The sequence below is a fragment of the Lepisosteus oculatus genome, chromosome 17 (assembly GCF_040954835.1).
Source record: "Lepisosteus oculatus isolate fLepOcu1 chromosome 17, fLepOcu1.hap2, whole genome shotgun sequence".
Lineage (NCBI taxonomy): Eukaryota > Metazoa > Chordata > Actinopteri > Semionotiformes > Lepisosteidae > Lepisosteus > Lepisosteus oculatus.
In genome coordinates, this window is record NC_090712.1 from 16,108,678 (window position 1) to 16,131,759 (window position 23,082).

Consider the following 23,082-nt stretch of genomic DNA (forward strand, 5'->3'; position numbering starts at 1 on the left):
GAGCACATAGTTGCCAAGCACAGAACATTTTGAATGCAGCAATATGAATGTGAAAATGTGATACACTGAGAGAAATCAATTTACAAATTAACACTTATCCCATGTTTTCATGATACCCAACAATCTCAAAAATCACACTGGCAGCTTTTAAAACCAGGTAACAACAAAGAGGAACACAACAGTTTCATGTTGTCACAATACTTCTCTGTCACAAGAAACACTGTTTTTGGTGATCTGTCATATGTTATAACCCACAGATATTTCCTAGTACTACAAACTCTAGTAATACTGAACTTACTGTATAAGATTATAAATTTATAATCGTCATGCACTCATGCTTCAGTATTTGTTTTGAATGGGCAATTAATTCTATAATAATAATTCTCCCAATCTTTAACAATGCAGCATATCTGCAATTTAAATGCTTTGTCTAAAATTATGTACTGATGAAATCTTTAGTATTATTTGTCATATTAAGAATTTCTGCAGCAGAACAATCTGATTCAATTTTATGGATCCACAAATCACATCTCTGTGGCCTGCATGTGTCTGGATTCTCCATATTTCTAGGTGAATTAAAAATAAATTCCATTCTGATGAGGACACATATGCCCTTTGTCAGGCTAAAGACCTTGCCGATGCTGTAGACTGGAAGCTTTCTGAGAGTTATTTCAAGAACATCATAGATCTTGAAATCTGATTACCTGTGCGTAATGTACACTGCTTGTAACAAGTTTTTTTTTTGGGCAAAGCCCTTCAAGTGTCTGTAATGTAATAATGATTTCTCTTACATATCTCCCTAGATACATTTTCGGAAAGAGATTTACAAAACCAACCTGTATTTGGAATTAGAGAAAAGACTGATTCTTATGATGATTAAAATTGACCAATGAAGTAAACCACAGAGAATGTACCTTTAAAGTGTTGTTTTTTTCTGCAAAACCATGGTTTGCTTGTAAATGCTTACATTTGGGTTTTTAAAGCAAATAGAGATGTTGCCTTTGTTGGTACGTTCCTTTATTTGAAATTTCAGTCAGTACTTGGGCACAGCATGCAGCTTTCTCACGGTTTAATGCATATCTACAACAGTTCCACCAGAAAACCCCTGCTAGGTTTAGCATAAAGAGCATTTAATACACCAAGATTTTCCGTTTCAATTTTCACTGAACTGATTACTGTAACCTTCATGTTACCACACAAACGGTTTTGATTCTAGTGTGTGCAATATGTACAGTTGAACGGTTGAACCTCTCAGTTGTGGTTTCAGACAGCAGCTTTTTGAGTGGGCACTGAGAGGCATGACTGCTGAGGGGAACTGATGTTCAATTATTTTTTGGTTTTGCAAGATGCAAACTGTCAAAAAAGACCTCTAGGTGTCACGGCCTTTCTGATCTAGGATTTTAATAGCAGAAAGGGAAAATGGGTCTTAAATATTTAGCTATTTTAAGCAATAAGATTGTCTACCCTTGTTCATTGAACATGACATTTAAAATTATGGACTTGAGAATATCTGCTTGTACAGTATATAATGCAACTGATTATTACAAAAGGCCTTACCATTGATGGCTATCAGGACACATGGGATCTGAAGCAATAGCTTGTTCTCCATATGTCTTCCCTGGAAAACAATGCATGAAATAAACATTTACAATAAAGTTTGTTCACAGATTAAAAAAATAAATATACATTCAGAGGTTTAAACTCAACCTTAAGGTCATTTAGAACAGGCCATCTATCTGCAGTATTGCAGAGGTGCTAGAAGCAACTTGAAAACATAACTTCTATGAAATGCGCTCATCAGGACATGTCACAGGAGAAAGACAGATCTTAAACACAAAGACACATCTGTACATAAACTTTTTAAAATGTAGTTCAGGTGGGTAGCTGCGTCAGCATGCGTAGGCTGGAAAGGAACAAGTAATAGGTTTATTCCATGCTGAAAAAAAGAAGAAAGAGAACACAACGTTTCGGCCGTGGAGCCTTCTTCAGGCCGAAACGTTGTGTTCTCTTTCTTCTTTTTTTCAGCATGGAATAAACCTATTACTTGTTCCTTTTTAAAATGTATACAATTTTAAAAATCTCCTGCAAAAGTGTTAAAATGTGTGATTTTTAAAAGAGTTATGTACAGTATAGTATGAATGGGGATATTTCTAACCACTGTGGCATATGGCCACTTATTTTAACATGATGTGCAATGGAGACACGTGCAGAACAGATGATATTGTTGTAATATAAATGAACCCTGAAACATAAAAGATCTAAAACAGCTCTGCTTTGACTTCATGGCCAGAATAACAGAAGTACCTATACAGCATTCACAGCTTCAGACTTGGGATTGTAGGACCAACAAATCACTGTTTTGGTGCTTAACTAATAACAGTTCTCTATGCATTCAAATTTAATCCACTTTTAAATAACTTTTCTCAACACTTACTGAACATTTATTGGAGGTGATTATTTTTTCGGCTATTTCAACACTTCCACGTTCAACTCATCTCAAAAGAAATAATGTGTTATGAAATATCTCAGATACTTTAAAAAGCACTGCTTTATGCTAATACCCAATTAATCAAGTTAATAGGTGTGTACACTTCCCCCTCAAAAATAAAAGCGATACGAGTCTGGATCATTCTTATGCAAAACATGTTCCAGTAGGTATTATGTCATGCATCATTGACAAAAAAAATGCTTTAAAGGAAATATCAGGGCTATGGCCTACCTGCCTCTGCATAGCTTTTCTTGTCTTCGGTGTCTGAAGTCATATCATACACATCCCCATACGCACGAGCCAGGCGCCAGAGAAATGGAGCTCTCTGACCATACTAAGCACACAGGAGACAAGATATGATCACGTCACTATTGAGAGTGGGATGCAGATCAAAGAGGGTTATGACAAATTTGAGCACTACACACAGTCTCGGGCTTTAATTGTAACTGAAATTAAAAAAAAAATCAGTCTGGGTCTTTTTGCAAATTTATGAAACTAACTTTCTTCAAGATAATTCATTTATTAAATGTTCAGGAGATACAAACATGCCCCAGTAGGAAGTGTTTGTATTATTTAAATAATAAGACACTTGGTATTTGACCTATAAGAGTCTGGCCATGTGGACAAGGCAGGTAAAATGAGTCAAAGGGCTCCTGCATTGGTGGGGAGAGGCTGGAAAGGACAGTGGGATGTCCTGCATTTGCACCTTCAGTGGAAAGATCTGCAGCTTAACTTTCTACTTAACCTTTACAACGAACCCCATTAAACAGCTATCTACAATTATTTAACAGGTTCACAGGACCACAACATATAGATCTGTTGTTTAACATAATGTATTTTATATCAAATCCAGGCAGATCAAGAATAAAGATCAGCCTTGTCTGCTTCAGATGACAGACAAAAATGCCTGCCTCCAAGGTCTCAGTTCAGTCCCTCAAGTAGGCATCACTAGGTACCTAGGGCTGCAGGTTACATGCAGGCCCTGGAGCCGACAAAAACCTGCTAACACTGGTTTATTTGAGACTGGTATCATTTCAGAATTCATGATGTCAAAGCAGTCTTTTTTGTCAACAAAGTTTGTCCGTTTTTAATAAACCGAAGAAATAGACAATATAAAAGTCACAATCAAATGAAGATTGTCCACGAAGGAAAATGTGGAAAGAATGGGAATGGTTACTAAAGTAACCCATGTAGCTTACGTTCAGGGTGTTTTTCTTTTATTTCAAGGGAGTTTACAGTGACTATGAAATTGCTCCTCGGTAAGTAGGTCAAAGTAGGTCAAGAGGTTAAAAAGCAATGTCAGTGCTAAGACTGCACCTCATCCTTCCTCTCCAGCAGCATCATAAATCCTTCCTTCTTCTCCGACTCTGGACCTCTATGCAAAGAGTCAGCCTTCTTTATGAGGACTGTGAACTCATCCTTCTCTTCCTCAGCATCCTCTATGATCAGGCGCCTCACTTTACAAGCCTTATGCTCCTCATCCAGCTCCTCTTCCGTGTCGGTGTGAGCAGTGACATATCTGAAATAAAGACACACAGTTTCGTTATTCAGAACACACTGCAATGACTTGCTTTATGCAAGGATTTATTAACGCTTTGGATACATAACTCGAAAACCTAGGCAGTTTCCTATAAACTATCTATATAGAGGACAGAATTATGGTTTATGAGCAACACAGAACAGGATCCACATTAAAGCAAACAGCCACAAATGGTGTATCACATTACATTAAAGATGTAAATAATGTAGGTCATGTTACCCATGGAAAAATGCATAAAAGGTAGTCAGCTAAAAAATTATCTTACAAGCTGGATGTCAAAGGAATCCATTATATTACTGTACAGTATGTGCATGAAAGTACATTTTGAATCTGGAATCTAACCACATCAAAACTTCTGGTGTGCAGAAGAGTTTGAAGTACTTTTTTCTGAAGGACAGAGTCTTCAAATGTACTCTCTTTATACTGTTTGAAGATGCAAACGTTTCAGATTGATATTTTTTCTTTCACCTTCAGCACAGTCATATGCCACTAACTCATGACTATACATTACAACACCCACAATGAACAGCACTTTATGCTGTGGTCCCACCGCTGAGTGTTCGACACTTTCAAAAGAATAATTTTTGAGAACCAAATACATCAACCCACCACTGCATATAAAACATAAGTACCTGAAAAAAATAATATACATCCTATTACAACTTTAACTCTAAGCAATACATTAATCAGTAGAATAAGAGGCAAGTTTTTGAATCTGAAAAGTTGCAAAAAGAAAGACAAAAAAACACTTCAGAGTCAAATTTATTACTGAACACAAATATGGACAGTAAAAAAAAAAGACAAATGGGTTTTATTCAACTGGATGCATGTTTGTATAGCTTGTGCTCTTGTTGTCAACAGCTGCTACTTAAATGTTTCTGATGTTACTTTGATGTGCATATTTGGTTTTTATCTGTCTGCACCCTGGTTTCTCAATGTTTTCTGGTGAAACAAAATGCAGAGTTGGGACACGCTACATGTTCCACGTTCACAGCTCAGTTATTTAAAACACAGCTTTCACACACTGGGCATGTATGAACTACACTTGCATTCACAAAGCTCAAACAGAAAGAGCATTAAACATTGTAAGATGCCATGTTTACATTCAATTGCACAGAAGGTTTCTAACTTTACAAAAAAAGTATTTTGTAAGAAAAGGTTTTATAGAAAATGATACCCTTTTTAATAAGCAAAGCTAATCCCTACATAGTCAATAATGCCAAATAACATGACAGCACATATAGCAAATGCTTTTACATGAAGCACCTTTCTTTATTATATCAAAAGAAAATGCAACAGGATTTTTTGCAGTTGTCCTTTGATCATCGGTCCAAACTTTGAATTATCAAAGTAAAAGCACATTAAGCATATTTTTAACACAGTAACCCAATATACATGATCTACTTTACTTTATGCTGAGCTCAAACTGTTGTGTCTTCATTCAAAGGCCAGTGCATTGCCAGTAGTGTGTAGAGATACATTAGTGCAACTCTAAGCTGTTTAGAGTTCTTTACATTTGGGTGTGACCTGCATTGTCTGTTATTCAAAAAACACCCCTCCCATTGATAATATGCAGGGTGACACAGAAGACAATCACTTCAGTTGTATACTGTATATCATACTTTAAAGCACCTAAGGCAAATAAGATATTAGAGTTAGAGAAGAAACCATGTAAATCATTTTCACAGAGCTCTACAAACGGCTTCAGAGTTAGCAATGTGGGAATCCTTAGCCTATGTGAACTTGTTCGTTTTTTTTATTTTGTTCAGTTTGTTACATTTTTTTTGTACATTGAGCTATAAAAACTGAAAGCTCAGCACATTCCAAGTTTAAAACCTACCTTCTTTGCCAGAGGTAAATTCATAACTCTTTCATTCACAAAGGCATTAAAGTCTGTTTTGAGATTAACATGTTTTTTTTAACATTTTCAATACAATTATTTATTTTTTAACCAATATATACATGGTACAGGGCACTTGACAAATACTTCACCAATATGCCACTGCAGATATATTGCTATCATATTCATTTAATGAAATAAATTACCATGGAAATCAGCCAATCCAAACTTGATTTCTGTATTCTTTTCAGACTGTTTAATAAAAGCTAAAGAAATTAAAGTTAACAAAATCAACTCATTGACAAATATGCCCTGTGCAGACTCTGTTCCACAGCTTTCTGGACACAATGCTGCACGAATTAGGACAAACCCCTGCCAGCTTTACAACATAGCTCCTTGCAAGTGGATACAGACACATGTTTAAACACACCTTTCAAACTCTCTGCACCAGAGCTGGCTTTGGAGAAGAATAGGATTTTGGCTGGAAGACACATCTTACGTTTATAAATTACTCCAGCCATCTGGACTGAATTGTCAAAACAGTTATATTAAAAGAACAAATTCAAAACAGTACCCAAGAATTAAGTGTTTATAAAAGGAAATTACTGCACTGCTTCCATTCAAGAAGGCCTTACTCAGGAGTCCTATTTACTAGGACTGGCTACAGAGGTGGTATGCATCTATCAAGCTTCAGCAATTTTGGTCTACACCAGATTTCCAGGTTTTGTAACACCTGCATTTTTCTTCTCTTGCATATCACAGATTTTTAGAGAGATGCAGATGTGCACAATGACCAACGCAGGAAATGCTTCAGGCTTACACTGCTAGAACATGAGTTTCTCATGTTCATGGAGTCAGCTTTTACGCCTCATAGGGAGATGATATAAATAATTATTCTAGGGTGTAAATGATATAGATTACAGGGGAAATTTATACAAAAATTCTATGCAAAAACTAGAAGTAAAAATATTCTTTGTATATAGATTCCAGTACTAAGTACTGAGATTTACATGAGTGTGCAAATTATTCATGTTTCCTTTCCCAGCCCTGCCTCATAAACCATAGCCCTTTATCTAAGAGATTGAGATTATTCTCCCCATTAAATACTGCAGATAATTCAAACATAAAACTGCTAAAACATTAATTCCCATTGTGTTCCCAGAATCATACAATTTGACAGGACAATTTCATGAGTTAATTCCTTTAATAATTGTTTGCATGTGGTATTATGGGAAGGTGGGGTCTGTGTGACTGTAATACATGAGCTTTATATTTAATTGTGTGAATTGGATTGCATGAGACTTGAAATCTGTGAATTAACTTGATTCAAAACACATTTTGATAGTTTAACTGATAGTTGCCTATCAGTTTAAATGGCCAAATATTTCTTAAACATGTTTTTAGCTTTCCATCTTCAGTGCTTTTTTATCTTTACTGAGCATGGTGCATTCATTGTTTTGACAGTTTTAGAAGCTTACAAAAAAGGAAGTTGCCACTAAGTGATGAGCAAAGAATGCTAATATATATTAAAAAGAACACAAATGTTCACAAAAATAGACCCACAATTGGCCAGAAGTAAACCTTTTAATGTTGGACTAATCAGGTGTATTAACATCTCAGATTTTCAAAAAATCAAAAATACACATGAGAACTATTAAGGAACTGCAATCATAATATGTATGCATTGCGAGGTGAACTGTGAAACTGTAGAGGTTGAGTCCAAATCCAAAGTTCACAACATTGACGGAATGAGAGCCAAAGAAAAGTAAAATGGGACAGGACAGACATGGATCATGTGGAGAATGATGGCAACAGCTGAAACAACCGTAGATACCGTAAGATACAAGACTCAGAACAATGCATTAATTTTTGCTCACCATGTTATACTATTGCTCGGTCCAAAGGAGAGAAAGAAGAAACATTCCCAGCCTTAGAGAAATACCCCACCTACACTGACAGCCTAAAAGTTGTAAAAATGAACTCTTTTAGTCTTCAAAAGAAAAGACTAAGAATAACTGATCCAAGTTTGCAAAAGTCCTAAAGGCATTAAGGAAGTAAGCCCAGTGGACTTCAGAATAAACAGTGGAACATAACCCAGAGGACAAATGGAAATACATCTACAATCAAGAAACAAAGGGTTTCTTTACAAAGGGTTGTGAGAGTAAGGTAAAAGCTACCCAGTCGTGTTCTTTAAGCTGATACCCTGGCTTTTCTCTGCTGGATGAGATCCAGAATTAGTTGCTCATTATCATACTAGACTAGCAGAATGTAACCTTTTTTGGTTTATGTAACCAAAAAGGCAAACCAAACATTCTTGAAGAGTGTTCATATTACTGAGATTTTTCCCAAGACTTGTTTCCTAACAAGACAGGGATCATATCATACATTCATTGGCAAGTAGTTGTGACAGATGTGGCTGAATTTCCTTTACAAGTGAAAAATATACTTTTCTGGCACTTCAAAACAAAAATGGGATAAAAAAAATTATCCTTTGCTTAGTACCAAGTTTACAGGCAGGTGAAGGCACAAAAATATATGGATATTACCAGCTCTATAGCAAAGCAGAAAACATGAAACATTTCTGACAGCATGCTATTGAATCTTAAAGCAAAAACAAATATTTTAAAAGTTAAATGACCACGTCATTTAAAATATGTTGCTAGATAAACTCACATGCATTTAACTTTGCAATGAAAAATTAAAAGGAAAACATAGAAACCAGCCCTTTCCTTACACTGAATTTAAGGTTGGAATTCCATTAGACTGTCAGCAGGGTTAGTGAAACAACAACAAAAAAGTGCTTATTTATTGGTTACTAAGACTACCATGTTAGTAACGCTATAGGGAAATAAAAGACCTGCTTTCAAATGCAGGTTAAAAAGATTTAGCATTTCAATGGCCTGAATAAGAGCCTTGTTAATAATAAAGTCTTTCAGAGGGTTTTAAAGTAGCTGTCACTGAGCAATTCCTGCAGACAAAGAAACAATAGTTACCATCCCAACAAGATTTAACTCACTAAACATCCATCTCAACATCAGTCTTACCTCCAGTTTAATCTGAAAGCCTCAGAACACAAGAATCTATTCTCAACTCCAGGCACCTGTCTGGCCAAAATGGTCTAGATAAGCATTTCTGTCAGGGATCTTCATGAGTTCAGTTTTATTGCACTTGTCCTCTTTGTGATGTCTGGGTATTCTGCAGCTCCTCAGAAAGCAGTCTTATTTATTCACTCCAAGGCTGCTCACTATAATGGTCTACTGTGCAATTTAGAAAAGGGCATCCGAGTTGCTTATTACACTGACACCCGAGCTGCATAATACAACAGTGACGTGTCAAAATAGTTTTCTGCAACAGCTTAAAGATCATGGTCAGAAAGCCGATAGTAATATTAATGATGAAAGAATGTCTTAATGTCATTTTTTCCCCAATTAGAGGTTCGTATCAAAAGCTTACTTTGTTGCTATTACGCAGTGGACTGGAATTGGCATGTTCTTACCCAAGAAAAAGAGGGTGGAGAGATGGTGGTAACTTAAGGTGTTGAGCTGCCACCGTTGGGCAATTTTGCAGAATTCTACACTTAACAGATATGCCTCCATACAGTATGTGACAGGCATCACAGGCACCGAGTAAGCTACAGGTCACACTGTTGTGCAGAATAATGAGAACAACCAAGGAGAAAACTGTGTAAGAAACCAAGAATCTAGGAAAAGGTTGGGAGATCAGTTAACGACATGGTCCCCCGGCAATCTGCCAGTGTTCAATTGCCGTCTTCTGGACAAGTGTCTTTATCGTCTGAAAGGCTCAGAAGCCACACTCTCAGCAAAGTCTTTGAGACAAATCAGAATCCCAGCTCTATGCTCCAAGACATGAGGAGGCAATTTGAATTTGCATGAAAAGCAAACATCCAGTAAACATTTCAGCCATTTTCACTTTTTCAATTCAGTTAAACGGAGCTGCATGTGCTTTTTGACAGATTAACAGAAAAGAATCCCAAATTGTTAAAATTATATACAAAGAATGGATCTGCAGACACTAATTACTGCTGGTTTGAAAAAATAGGAACACCAGTGGAAGAAAAACAAACACCACAATCTGTGAAGACCTGAAAAACATGAAAGATGTTTACTCAAAAGTCAAGGTTTATTGAAATCTACAAAGTTCTTTCCTGGTTAAATATTATCTTTTACATTTCGCAAAAGCAAGCAATTGACTGGTGAAGTCTACATTTTTATAAATACAACAGGCTCATTTTACGTTAATGTACTAGCAAAAAATGTTAATTGTTAACATTAATTCTAAGCATAAACACAGATTAAGCAATCAATGGAGATTACTGACAATCTGAAAGTATTGAATGTAAAACAGTGCCAATATTCTGAATGCTTAATAATAATTATTATTAATAATAATAATAATAATAATAATAATAATAATAATAATAATAATAATAATTTTCATTGTCTAAATAGCAGTCTGGTAAAATACAGGTCCTTTTTTATTTTTATAAATCAAAAGCTTTCACTCATTTTCAATATACAATAAAGCAGAAAAATCTAATTTAGAGCCTATATTTCTTCAAAATAGATGGAACACTGAAGAATCAAGAAATAAGAGAGTTGCATGACAATTTATAAAAGTCCTTTCAAAAGAATGGACAAAATATAAACATATTTCCTCAAGGTTTCATTTATAAGATCACAGCACCAACATGACTATTTTATGCAGCAGACATCAAGAACAGCAGTTCATCTCTTACTCTCACGCTTCGGGCTAACCACAGCCAACATGATAGAAACATTCCTGTTATCTTGGCTTATCTTTTATATTGCCAGTCCAATGAACTAAAAAAAGTGATGTCTATACCTTCATTAGAAGAAACAGGTTTCTAAATCAGTTAAGCCTAAAAGAGACCTGAGATCAACAAAACACTATGATTAGAATTACAGCAGCACTCTTAGTTGAACTTTGCAATTAAAAATGTAGTTTTTACCAGTTTAACTCCAAATACAGCTGCAATTATGCTGCAGTGAATACACTAAAAATTGAAGAATTATATACTTCTGTTCTATACTTTAATGCAGAAATGCTGTATCCCATTTATTTGACAAAACAGACAAGTATGTTAAAGAGCTCCTCTCCATATACTGTATGTGATTAAATTGGATGTACTGGACTGGAGTATCCACTGTGCTAGGATGATCACAAAGAGTACAACACCAAACAACAGGACTTGAAACATAGGGAAAAGCTTACCTCAAGAATAAAAATCCCAAACGAAATCTCCCTCCACACCTTACACTAAATAAATCATTAATGAAAATGGCTTTACACAAGTCAGTCATTACTTACAATATGGGCACTGAGCCTAACAATCATGAATAAAACACCTATGTACTTCTGGCTGCAAGATTATGTGCTTATTATCTCTTCCAGTGAAGCTGGTCATTGATTCTCAGTGAATATTGTATAGAAAATCCATAGATCTAAGATTTGTGCAGAGAGACAAAATGCAAAATTATTTTCAAACATTGCACCTCCCCGCTATAAATGTTGATTCAAACAGCCAATACTATTCCACACAAAATATGTAGAATTCTGCTATAATAACCAAAACCAAATGTCACACTGTCGAGTGACAGGACTGTTAAAGCTTAACAAGGATTGAGCCTGACAAATACATCTCTTGAGAAATAATTCAAGTTGGTTTTAAGGTCAATGATATTCAAAAGGATTAGATTTGTACTGGGGCTTCGTCTGTATCAGTTATTCTGCAGAAGCGCTGTCATAAACCTGTTATTTGAATTTATTCAACATGCTTTACAAGGACTCTGCTTTCAGGAGTAATGTTAAAGCAGACAGATTTATAGCTATAAGAAGCTACAGACATCTATATGCAATGGCACAGAACTGACCTTCATGAAAGCCTAAGCTGTGCTTTGTGGAGCTAAAGGTGATATACCAGGTATTGTGGGTATTAACAATAATTAAATCACAACAGGAAGAGAGGAAACGATTAAGGATCAGATTAGCTACATTGAAGGAAGACTGAAACAAGGTGGAACTAGAAACAGCAAGGAAGTGTATATAAAAAAGCTTTTGCATGTTCAACAGGGACCATTTTAAAATTGCAATTAGAAATGATGGGAATAAACAAGCAGATCTTGGTAGATAACCAGGGAGCATATGGTAAAGCCACAGAAACTATGTAAAAAGTACCTATTTCACTATTAAGGGGGGTGTTCAAACTGGGGAAACCAAAATAAAGGGTAAGTTCTGAAACACCTGGTGCAGCCCAGTCCAATCTCATTCTTCTAGTTCCATCCTCATTGGCTGAGGTTGTGATTAGTGTTACGGCATGAGGGACTGAACTGTCCCACTGCTCTTATCAGTTTTCAAATGGATTCAGACCTGGAATTTGTCTGGTTTGGGCTGGTGAAGTATGTCCATCTCATGACCACTCACTCACACCACCTATTCCACTCTTTTAGGCTGGGTTAGTGGACAGTACTATGAAAGCCAAACTCAGAGCAGGACTTGTACAACATAATTATCTTACAACACAAGTCGCACTGTTCTCCTTTCCCTAGCTAAACTCTAGGTTTGTGAACCAATCCATAAACTGTAGGTTTCACCTGTAAAAAATACAATTCTCACCACTGGAACATAATGGACATATATTAAAACTAACCACATAACATTATAACTGCAACATAAGACTATAAATCTGACCAAGAGTCTGGCTGTGTATTTCAAGTTCTCTATTTACAAATGGTGTTTCAGTCTCTGTTGGAAATGGTGCTAAAAAAGTTTTGGAAATCAACTGTATTACTAATTTTCTACTGAGCAACCAATTCAGTAGCTGACTTTGGGCACAAACTACCAAGAACATATGAGATTATAAGTAATTATATTATGAAAAAATATAAAGAAATGTATAAAACATAAAAAATGTTCAAATAACTTTTGAAAGATTTTTTATATCTTTCATACTTATCCTCCCTTCACAAATTACATACAGAAGGAGTTTCATCTGAAATATAGTTATTAAAGAAAAACACTTATTTGACCCAGACATGGCATTTCTTCTTAGATCTGTATATTTACCTGTCAAAGCTATTTAGGTGGTGAATTGCAAAACAGCAGGTGTGCTTCCAGGCTTAAACCTTCCAAATCTTTTAGTCTGCTTCTTTCTTAATAATGCTCTGAGGCAACTGTTGATATCTCCATTAAGTCCAGCCAAAAGATTTAGGACTAAAGCTTTGATATTCCTTTTTAGTTTTAATGTTTCAGCACTCATCCAGTTCTGCATGTATATAGAGCCCATGAGAGACCTAAGTCAATCAAGGTAAATCTCAAAAGTGTCTGAAAGAAATCCAATCTCTATAAAACATGCAAAAGAACAAGCTGGTGCAACATTTATTGCAGAGGGAATTTCACACCATTGTTCTGCAGTGCACTTCCTTGTCTTCTTTAAAACTTAAAGAATCTCTAGTATTGTTTTTATGAGGTCATAGCAGCTGCTTTAGAATTTATTGCATAGGAATGCAGACTTAAATCAAGATCCCAGATTCTGCCTAGTTATTTTTTTGAATGTCACATCAAATGCATTGATTAGTTTCTATGGATGCTATTGAAGTACTAAGGAAAGGGATATGAAGATTCCCAGGGCATAACAAAAACATGAGGGAGCTACTGTATTCAGACCCTCATACTCCTTTGGCTGCTTACACAATAGGTTACAGAAAATTACAGACGATCAACATCAATACCATGGCTGGATAGTTAGTCCCAGAAATGTTACTATTTACCAAAAAGCATGAGTCCAGTTTTCTGTTTCTTAAAATCATCTCCTAACTTTTCACTTTTGATGCTGAAATTCTTGTTTCATTGCTGAAATTGTGTTGTATTATAGACTTTGAGTTTGCCAAGATGAATACAGTGCACTCTACTGCATTAATTACTAATTATATAAATCAACTACATATAGTGATCAAGTGCACTGGGACAAAATCCTATATTAAACTCCCCCTTCTTACAAGAATCAAACAATCCACTTGTAAATTTACATTACAAGTTTGGTCCAAACTCACTATGCAATACAACACAAGGAGTCATAAGCCAACAAAGGTATTTTGAACCTGATCAATTTTCCCATCCCTGCCGAGTGGCACTTTCACCTTAAAGTCTGATAATACTATAGGTGGAGACTAGTCCAAAGAAAGAATTAATGCTCTGTTCATCTGTCTAATAACTGGCAAAAAAGGGAACTTTTCATCCGCAGGGAAAGTCAGAAACCACAGTGTTTTTAAAATGCGAGGCGTCTTCTAGGCCGCTAATCTCCCAATGCCTCAGCCTGTACAGTAATCACTTCAAATTAAAGCACCTGATGATGAACTGGGAAATAATACAATATTAATTTTGTATGATCTTGTTTAAAAGTCAAAAGAATTTGGTGATGGTAAAAATAATTTTTCAGTTGAAATAGTCATTTTTATAACACAATCCATTTAATTTCTTCTTTGTAAGTCTATTTTAAAAAATTGTGGAGGGACAGATCTGAAAAGTTAGAATCAAATCCTACTGTTATTGCCTTTCACCAAGACAAGATTCGGTTCCGGTCCCAGTCCATCGAAAGCTGGGATCACCCTGGCCACATTTAACTTTTTTTAAGAAAGATTTACATTTAAAAAATTCAGAATGTTCCTAACCAGTTTGTTAGAATGAAGAACTAAACACCTGAGCCAGGTGAAGGCTGGATAGCCTCCTCTTGTTTGTCTCATTTTAAATGTTCATACTCTGTCCTGGCCACAGTAATGTTAATTTATGTACTGTATTCTTCTTCATTCTGATCATCCTAAACAATAAATATCCAAGCCATTGTAAATGTGAAGATGTTTACAGCACCTGTCTGAAAGAGGGAGTGGGTCCCCTACTGTCAAAAGTATTGTAATGCTCTTTTTGAAAATGCACTAAAGAACCATGCTTGTGACACCAGGAAGCTAAGTGAAATATTATCACAGTCAGTTAATGGGTACTATGAAGGTGAAGCAAGTTCATTGTGAATTATATTACTTGTCCATACATCATAAACACCCCAAATTAAATCATACTTGTGTCCTTTCACCATCACATATTCATATCACTTGAGTATATAGATGCTGCTGTCTTTCTGTCAAGAACATGAGTACATTTCGCTCAAGGGGTACTGCTGACGATGACAGAAATGGTGTATAATGCTGAACAGAAAACAACTCCTAAGTAAGCATCAATACACAATTGTAGCTTACTGTAATACTACCAGACTGAAGCATGGAGAAGACATTATTACATAAATATGTATAATACCTCAGTATTTCTAGAGTAAATGATAAAATTCACCATTTCAAAACATCTATTTTTTCCAGTACTCTAGTCTGGCATGCATCCAAAATATTTGGTTTCTACCTGCAAAAACTGTTTGGTATTCTGTGTGAAACGCTGCCTCGTCGGCACTACAAAACACAGTTGTTTTAGAATATGTTGAGGCACATTTACATATTTCTTATTTGGCAAATGAATACAATGTGTCTTGTTTAAGAGGGCTTGTGAAAGACATTCCGATAAGTTCAAAACTGTGCCACAATGATTAAATTCCAGGGATTCAGAGTCTTCAAAATGGAGTTGAAAAACCATTATTTTCATTTATGACTATTTTTGAACCAGTCACCTTCAAAGATAGTTTTGTTAAAGTTTTGGAAACAGATGCCATACATGTAAACTGGTATTCCTACCTCTACTGCAGAATTTCCAAACCAGTGCCCTACTACGGCGAGTCTGAGGAGACTTTGCTGTAGGAAGAGCCATCCTTCAGATGAGCTCAAACTCAGAACCTGACTTCTTTTCACTGCTTAATCTTGCATATAACTGTTTATATTTTGAGCACTTTAGACATTAAATAACCTTGAAAGCCCCATATTAAATGTTACAGAAAAAAACAACTTAATGTAATGCTACTGAAAACACACTAAACAAAATCAAATAAATCATTAACTTTTAGAAGTATATACAAACATGGATTTGAGCACTATAGATTATACAAAATTCATAACATGCTATATATACTGTACATAAAGCAAACAATAACAGAGCCATAACGATGAATTAAACAGTAAAACTGGAAATGCTTAATATGCTTGATGCTGTTGTTAATTCTTTTTTCATATTCTGTCTTACAAAGCTGTGTGAAGATAATGATGTTGTGTTGTGAACCCTTTTCTCATTAGCTATGACACTTTTAAGGCTTAAGATCCTTCTGCCTGGGGATCTAATTAGTCTCCATCTTCAATGCTCTGCAGGTCTGAGAAACTAGGCTCTTTGGGTGAAAACTGGAATCTACACTAACAAACTAGCTTACAAGCTTACAACAAAAGCCTGCAATTTTTTAGCAGACTAGGTCTGACCTTTTCCCAATTTACAATAAAATGGGATTGCAACAGGCTTTTATTCTTGAAGAAGAGCAAAATATCCATATCCAAAAATACATTTTTATGATCGGTCAGCAACAGTTTGTTACCATACAAGTTGTAAACAAGGTCAGAAAGTTAGGCAGATAGGTCATCCTTGGGCAGTTTACTGAGCCCTAATTAGCCAAGACCCCTGTTCTCTTTCTTGTTGCTAAACCACGTGTAGGATACATGAGCTACACCTCCACTCAAGAGACCTTGAAGAAACCAGCTGGGAATTCACACAAAACAGAAGAAAGGTTTTAGAGGCCTAATTGTTAACTCCTAGCGGGAATAGGTTCCTTCACTACCTTCCTTTTCTCTTATACACGGAGCAAAGCAGCAGCAGCAATCATGAAATTTAACCCTGCCCCTCGGCACCCTTCCTGTGCCAGTACCAGAGGCTTAAGGCTGGAGCTCCATGGGTTGGTCCTTGCTTGGCTCAACAAATGACCTTGTGGCAGACCTCCCGAAGACAAACCGCATGGAGCCACGGGTGCATCTTCACGGGATAAAAGCGGGCGTGTGCTGCGGTAAACGCGTGGGAGAAGAGAACTCACCCTCCCTCGCTCTCCGCCTCCTCCGAGCTCTGGCCCTCCTCCCTGGCGGGGCCTGCTCTCTTCTTGCGGGCCGCTCTGTGCAGGGGGCTCCCCCGCCGGCCCCCCGCCTTCCCGCGCAGCTCCTCCCTCACCTGCTCCTGCAGCCTGGGGATGGCCTCCTTCAGGCTCCTCACCTCCTCCTTCAGCTCGGAGACGCACAGGATGAGGGCGTCCAGCTTGTCCAGCGTCTCCGCCTGCCTCCCCTGCAAGGCGCGCACAGCCCCGCCGCTCCCGTCCTCCAGGCTTATCCGCGCGTGCCGCCCGTTGCTACTGCTCAGGCAGAAGGGGGGGAAGCTCGCGCCTCCCTGGGCCTTCCTGGTCCTGTACCAGACCATGGCCAGGCTCATCCCTGCCGCGCCTGCCAACACGCCGAGCACCAGCGTCTTACTGTCTGCCTGGGACATCCCGCTGCTCTGCAAGCACAACAAAGGCTCCATGTCAGTATCATGCTTATCTGTGTTCAGCCTCTGTTGCGTGGCTCATGGGTTCTGCACTGCTCCAATAAACAGCCACAGATGGGGCTGTGCTGGGACTTCAATGTTAAAGGAAGCAGAGGAACAAAGCACCCACTTTTGTAACCTTGTAACACTGTTGTGCGAGATGTGGGTTTGGAAACTCAATGGAAACTAAGCAGGCATGAATTTAGTGCTGAAAACAGCACTTCTTTACTCAGGGAGATGTGGAAGTATGGAACAAGCTGGCCAATCCTGCCACTAAAGGAAAATCCCAAGGGTTCTTCATGAAACGGCTGGACAAGAGCCTCAGATCGATCAACTACAAGCAACCAAACCAGCAACCGGCCTCTTTTAGCACGTAATAAAAATAACAAATGAGTTGTACGGCACTGCTGGGAAAGTCACAGCTAGTGACTTGGCCCAGGTTTGAATTAAAAACACTGACATTTAAGAGGTCAGCCTGCACTTGAATTCAGTCATTTTAAAGTGGCTCCTTTTCCTTATCTCTCTTGGTTCGTGTGCACACAACCTACTGGTTTCATTACTTTAGCCTGCTTGTTATCTTTTTATAAATACTACAAAACAGCATGCTGTGGTTGCAATTTCCTAAAGGTTCTCTTAACTCTCTTCCTCTGGTCTCTGTGGTATTAAAAGACTAGACAAACACGCCATCCCTTTAATTGGCTTTTTATTTATTTGTAGGTCATAAAGACAGCTTTTTTAAGTTAATAAAATATGGTAGTGAGAGTATATGCTTTTCTATTTTGGAGGAGTGTTATTTAGTATTACAACACCTGAATTACATTTCAAGTGTTGGTTGGCATTCACCAACCCCCCCTGCGATGGCAGCCAAAGCGCACCAGTTCCACTCACCTCAGATAAGCTATCACTGGGGAGGATGGCAGAGTAATGAAGCCAGTTTGTAAATGGGGATTATTAGGATCATTATTAAAATTAGGACATGAATGACACTGAGTGTAGACGAGTGCAGGTGGTCACATGCAGGAAATAAAATCTATTAACATAAAAGGAAAAATACCAACCTTGAAGAGGACACTTATTTGGAAGTCTAAGATGTTTATGTGGTGATCATTTTCTTCATCTAGACCCTGTGAAGAAGCAGTAATGAAACTTGAACATAGGGCTGCTTGTTAAAGTACATGGACAGGAAAGAGAAACATTAAAACCAAAAGAACTAGTAAGGGTTCAGAAATAAAACTGCCACTCCAAATACAAAAGGATTTTTTAGAAACGTCAAAGCACTTCATTTGGGTTTTGGGGTTTGTTATGTAATGACACAAACTAATGCTCCTACCTGTAGCTTTAGGCAACTCTTCCTTTTGAATCACAGGTCAGACCACGTGGATATTTAACACGATTAGCATACTAATATAGAGCAGACAAGGGGATTAACCCCCCTGTCACAGATCCCTTCTTACAGTAGTCAATTGCCATTAGTTTAATAGTCAAACCTAACGACAAGCACACTGAAAACCCTAGAAATGAGCGAATCCTTTGATATGATGCCGATCCTAAGGGCAGAGGATACGTTCTTTATTTTCGCTTAACTCAAACGTGGGCACTAACAATTAGATATGTTTCAGTTTAATAAAAGGTTAAGGACGCCTAGACGAAGAATAAATAATACATTGAAAGACGAGGCAAAGCTGCGTAAGACACGAATAGAGACACGTACAGTACAATGTATCTTTCAGGGTTTGTGTCCGTGAGTTGCCCCATGACTGCCGCTCAGGATCGTTTGGTTCCACCAGGTGATATTTTATTATCTTAACAGGTAAGTACTGTCATATCTCATACCGGGGCAGCACTTCAGTTAAAATAGACTCTGCCAAGAGTCTCAAGCTCTAAAACACTACAGAGGAACTACAAAAAAACATCTACTTTGCTTGAAAATGAAACTTACAGTTTTTTTTCAAAAGATGTTAAGGTGATACGGCAATGCTCGTCCTTTCGCAGAGCAGCACTCCCGGTGTGTGACACTTCGCTTTGTTGCACCGTAATATTTCCTGCCATCCTATAGGAGCGGTGAAAAAGGGTTCCGCTGAAACTCTATGTTGAGTAACCGGAGCAAGGTTCCGGACTCCATCACAGGGCAATCATCGTAAGTAGTTAATCTCTCACGTCACCGTTTTGCTCCGCCCCTACGGGTAGAATAGTTCAGTGCACCCATTCATAAAACCCAAGAAACCCAACCTGCCCTGCAGGTAATGTGGCCATCTAGTTTTGAATATACTCAAAGTAACCTTGGATTTCTTACTTAATATAAAACCTATTTACAGTACAGTTCAACAATGGTTAAAACGCAGAACTGTTTATGGAGTATATTTATAAAACATAACCTGCTAATCTATTTTCGAAAAATCTATTTTAAAAAAAAGGAGATACCAGTTACCAACTCTATGGAAATTGATCATTTCAATACTAATACTGATAATATCTTACACAGATATTGTGGGCCTGAGCAAAGAACATTATCTTTGAAGGGATTTCAGTGCTTCACTGATTTAGAACAGAAGGACATGCAATATCAACCTGTGCCTGACTACTCTGTATAACAGGCTGACTTACCTCTGTGAAATTCAGGCTATAGAGACTCTGGATCATGCATCATGCTTGTTAAATCTGTGTGATCTACAGGTATGTTTGATTTTTAAGTATCTGTTTTAGTCGGTTGTCATTTTGATGGTTTTGTTTTTCTAAATTGATTAGTGTTTCTATATTGTAGCTCCTACTAAATGCATCATTTTAGCTTGACTAAAATGCATTCTTCTTCTAACTCCTAGAATGAGCTTTCTTTTTAAGAGCAACAGTTAGTTACAAGTGAGAGGAAGCTCTGCTGGCCGTTCATATGCTAAAGTCTTGCTTGCCTGCCAGTAGCTTCCTGTTCCTGCTATCCCACAGAGGAGGCTTAAGCACGACAAGCAGTGATGATCTTGACTGTTTGTACGTCAGGTGGTACGAGGGTGGTCCAGCAGCCAGCTTTACTGCAACAGGAGACACCAGAGTCCACTGGTGTTCCATTTACATACTGTCTTCCTCATCTACAGTATAACCTGTCCTGTGCACAAAGACCACTGAGGACTGTGCTTTCATTGCATTTTTAATGAGAGAAAAACCTTTCAACACACATTTATAAATGTATATGCTAAAGTTCTTTTAGTTCACTGTTATTCAGTGACAAAATTCTGCTGTTGGTTTACTATGTACTTCATGTTTCCTCTCTCTTCATCTTTGTTCTGTGGACAATGTTGTATTTTATTTAAAGGTGAGTAGTACTCTAGCATATAATCATTTTCTTGGCATTGTCTGTATATACTCCGGCAAAAAAAAAAAATACTGTGCAGATTCCACACTGTTTACATGAATTCACAGTGCCCTGGGGGTGTGCCGTTTTCTCTTTATTTTCCTTACTGAAGCCAGGAATCTAACCTAACAGACCTGAGGCATGACCAAGACTACAAAAGCAACCAATAGAAAATGAAGGAGAAAGAAAACCACAAAGAACCAGACACGTTCTGTCTTGAACTGCTGAGCCCAGTCCCAGACAATTACAATGACATACCAGGCCCAGGTTAGGGTTCCAAGCTTCATAACCAGTCAGGTTTTTGCAATAGATTTCTCAATTTGAGGAATAAAAAATAACTCACAGGATGCCAGCTCTTCTTTATTATTTGTTTATATAATTACATTTTAACTGTTCTGTAAGCTTGAACCAAGTTTGTGTTCTACTGAGCATTCTTAGCTTCATCGAGATATTTGAATTAAGGTCATCTTTTATCCTGGAGTTGTCTAATCTAATCTGTTTAACGTAACAATTTGAAATAAATAATTTAACTACACCTGTCAATACAAGACTACAAGGCATATTTTGTTCAGCTTAAATATGAGAATAAGATAACTGCAATATTAAAAAGCATACAACACAATGTCTGCTAAATATGCACACCCCTGGAGGACTTAAGGAAGCGCCATTTGATTCCTGAGTCTGCTGAGGTTGGATGAGATTCTCTGTCTTCCACATCCACATTCACAGGAGCCGCAGGATGAATTAAATTCCCATCAGCAAATTGTAAACTGTTATTGGTGGATGCACACCTGCTTGATTGTTAGTCAGTGGCAGTTCCATTATTTACTGTGGTCTGTGCATCAGAAACCTGATATTTGAACATTCCTGTTCATCTGCTTGCTGGGATATGGGACATACTTTATACTGGGCTATACTCCTTCCTTTGAAAGAGTAGATCGCTTTGATTAAACACACCATTGTGTTCCGGCAATGCGTTTTTATATAGTTACACAGACATTTTGGGGCATAATAAGGATTGGCTCAAGGAGCTAACAGGAGACGAAGTAATATGAAAGTAAATCAAATATTTAAAAATTTTTATTAACTTAAAAAAGCTGTCTTTATGTCCTACAAATAAATAAAAAGCGAATAATCTTGAAATAATCTCTTCAAATTCTCATTTTCAGTCCTATGCAATTTTTTTCTCTTGCCACCAGGGGCACTGTAGTGCAGTTTTTCTTTTTTCTTCCTCTCAAGCCTGTTTTAATGTCACAAAAGTATACAGTAGAGCAATTGCAAACGCCAACGATTTTGCCCACACAGTAGCCTGCATCTCTGCCATTTTATATACCTGAGCCAGCTTCCAGAAGATCCTGAGACCTACGTCAGTTAAGACCCACTCGCGTGTGTAAATAAGGTGAGTACTGGGCCTGTCTCTTTCCTTATTTCCAACAAAAGATCTTAAGGGATGAATACAAACTAACTCCTGGAAGGTTCTTAAGATGAAAAATTCTTAATCTCTTTAGATTAAGAATTCCAATAATTACATACTGAATAGCAAATCAGAACATTTCAAGATTGAGAAAGGGTTACTACATAGAAGTATAGTAGCTGGAGTAGGTGTATCACACCTGAAGAAGGCTCCGAAAAGTTGTGTTCTCTTCAGCATGGAAAAAACCTCTTAATTGTGAGAATGTTACTTTTGTTCCACTATATTGACATTATATTTCAAACAATTTTTCTAGAAACACTAGCCTAATGAAGCTATGTAGCATGGTGTGTAAATCTTAAATGGATTTTTAAATTAAAAATTGCTTACAGTAAAGATATATTGTGTGAATAGTATAATATACTATTATGTACTGTACTACTTACTATTCTAATAACAGTATGCATTACAGACTGCTCAGATGCGTTGGGGAAACTATTAGATTGGTTATATTTGACCTCCTTTCCCAATAATTCAGCATGTACAGTAGTATCAGAAAAGCTTCCCCTTGTTTATTATCTTTGTACTTAGGTGTAGTACTGCTTTTTTATCTGGTATGTTAAATAACACAAAAAACAGTTTTCCCCTCATCAAAGCTGAAACACATCAAAAACAGATACATACTGTAACATACCTGGATTTCTACACCATCTCCAGCTGTACATCCAGCTGCTGAGCTGTGTTTGGAAGTTTCTGCCCAAGAGCAACCTGTTTTTATCTTGTACTCACACAGATCATAAATAAATAATCTGATCAACCTTCATCCACATGGTCGTCTGCTTTCAAGGCTTTTCTGCCGGGAGTGGTGTTACTGCTGTGACAAAGGGCAGAGAGCCCTCTGAACACACATACAATACAGATAGAAAAGATCCTCACTTATTAT

At 37.3% G+C, this 23,082-nt stretch overlaps 1 protein-coding gene across 3 annotated transcripts in view; it reads right to left on the reverse strand.

Moving 5' to 3' along the window:
- The window catches only part of LOC102695808 (regulator of microtubule dynamics protein 2), a 44,971-nt gene extending 22,009 nt beyond the window's left edge, over positions 1 to 22,962 (reverse strand). Inside the window, exons 1-7 of one of the 3 annotated variants that reach the window (XM_015363180.2) lie at positions 22,834 to 22,962; positions 19,328 to 19,438; positions 18,447 to 18,512; positions 16,910 to 17,361; positions 3,806 to 4,007; positions 2,720 to 2,822; positions 1,558 to 1,618 (exon numbers count right to left, since the gene is read on the reverse strand). In XM_015363180.2, coding sequence (XP_015218666.2) covers positions 1,558 to 1,618; positions 2,720 to 2,822; positions 3,806 to 4,007; positions 16,910 to 17,352 — 809 coding nt within the window. In that variant the 5' untranslated portion in view covers positions 17,353 to 17,361; positions 18,447 to 18,512; positions 19,328 to 19,438; positions 22,834 to 22,962. Of the gene's footprint in view, positions 1 to 1,557; positions 1,619 to 2,719; positions 2,823 to 3,805; positions 4,008 to 16,909; positions 17,362 to 18,446; positions 18,513 to 19,327; positions 19,439 to 22,823 lie in introns of all 3 variants that reach the window. The other 2 variants (XM_015363181.2, XM_006638816.3) reach the window with 2 other exon arrangements.
- Between the last annotated feature and the right edge of the window lie 120 nt (positions 22,963 to 23,082).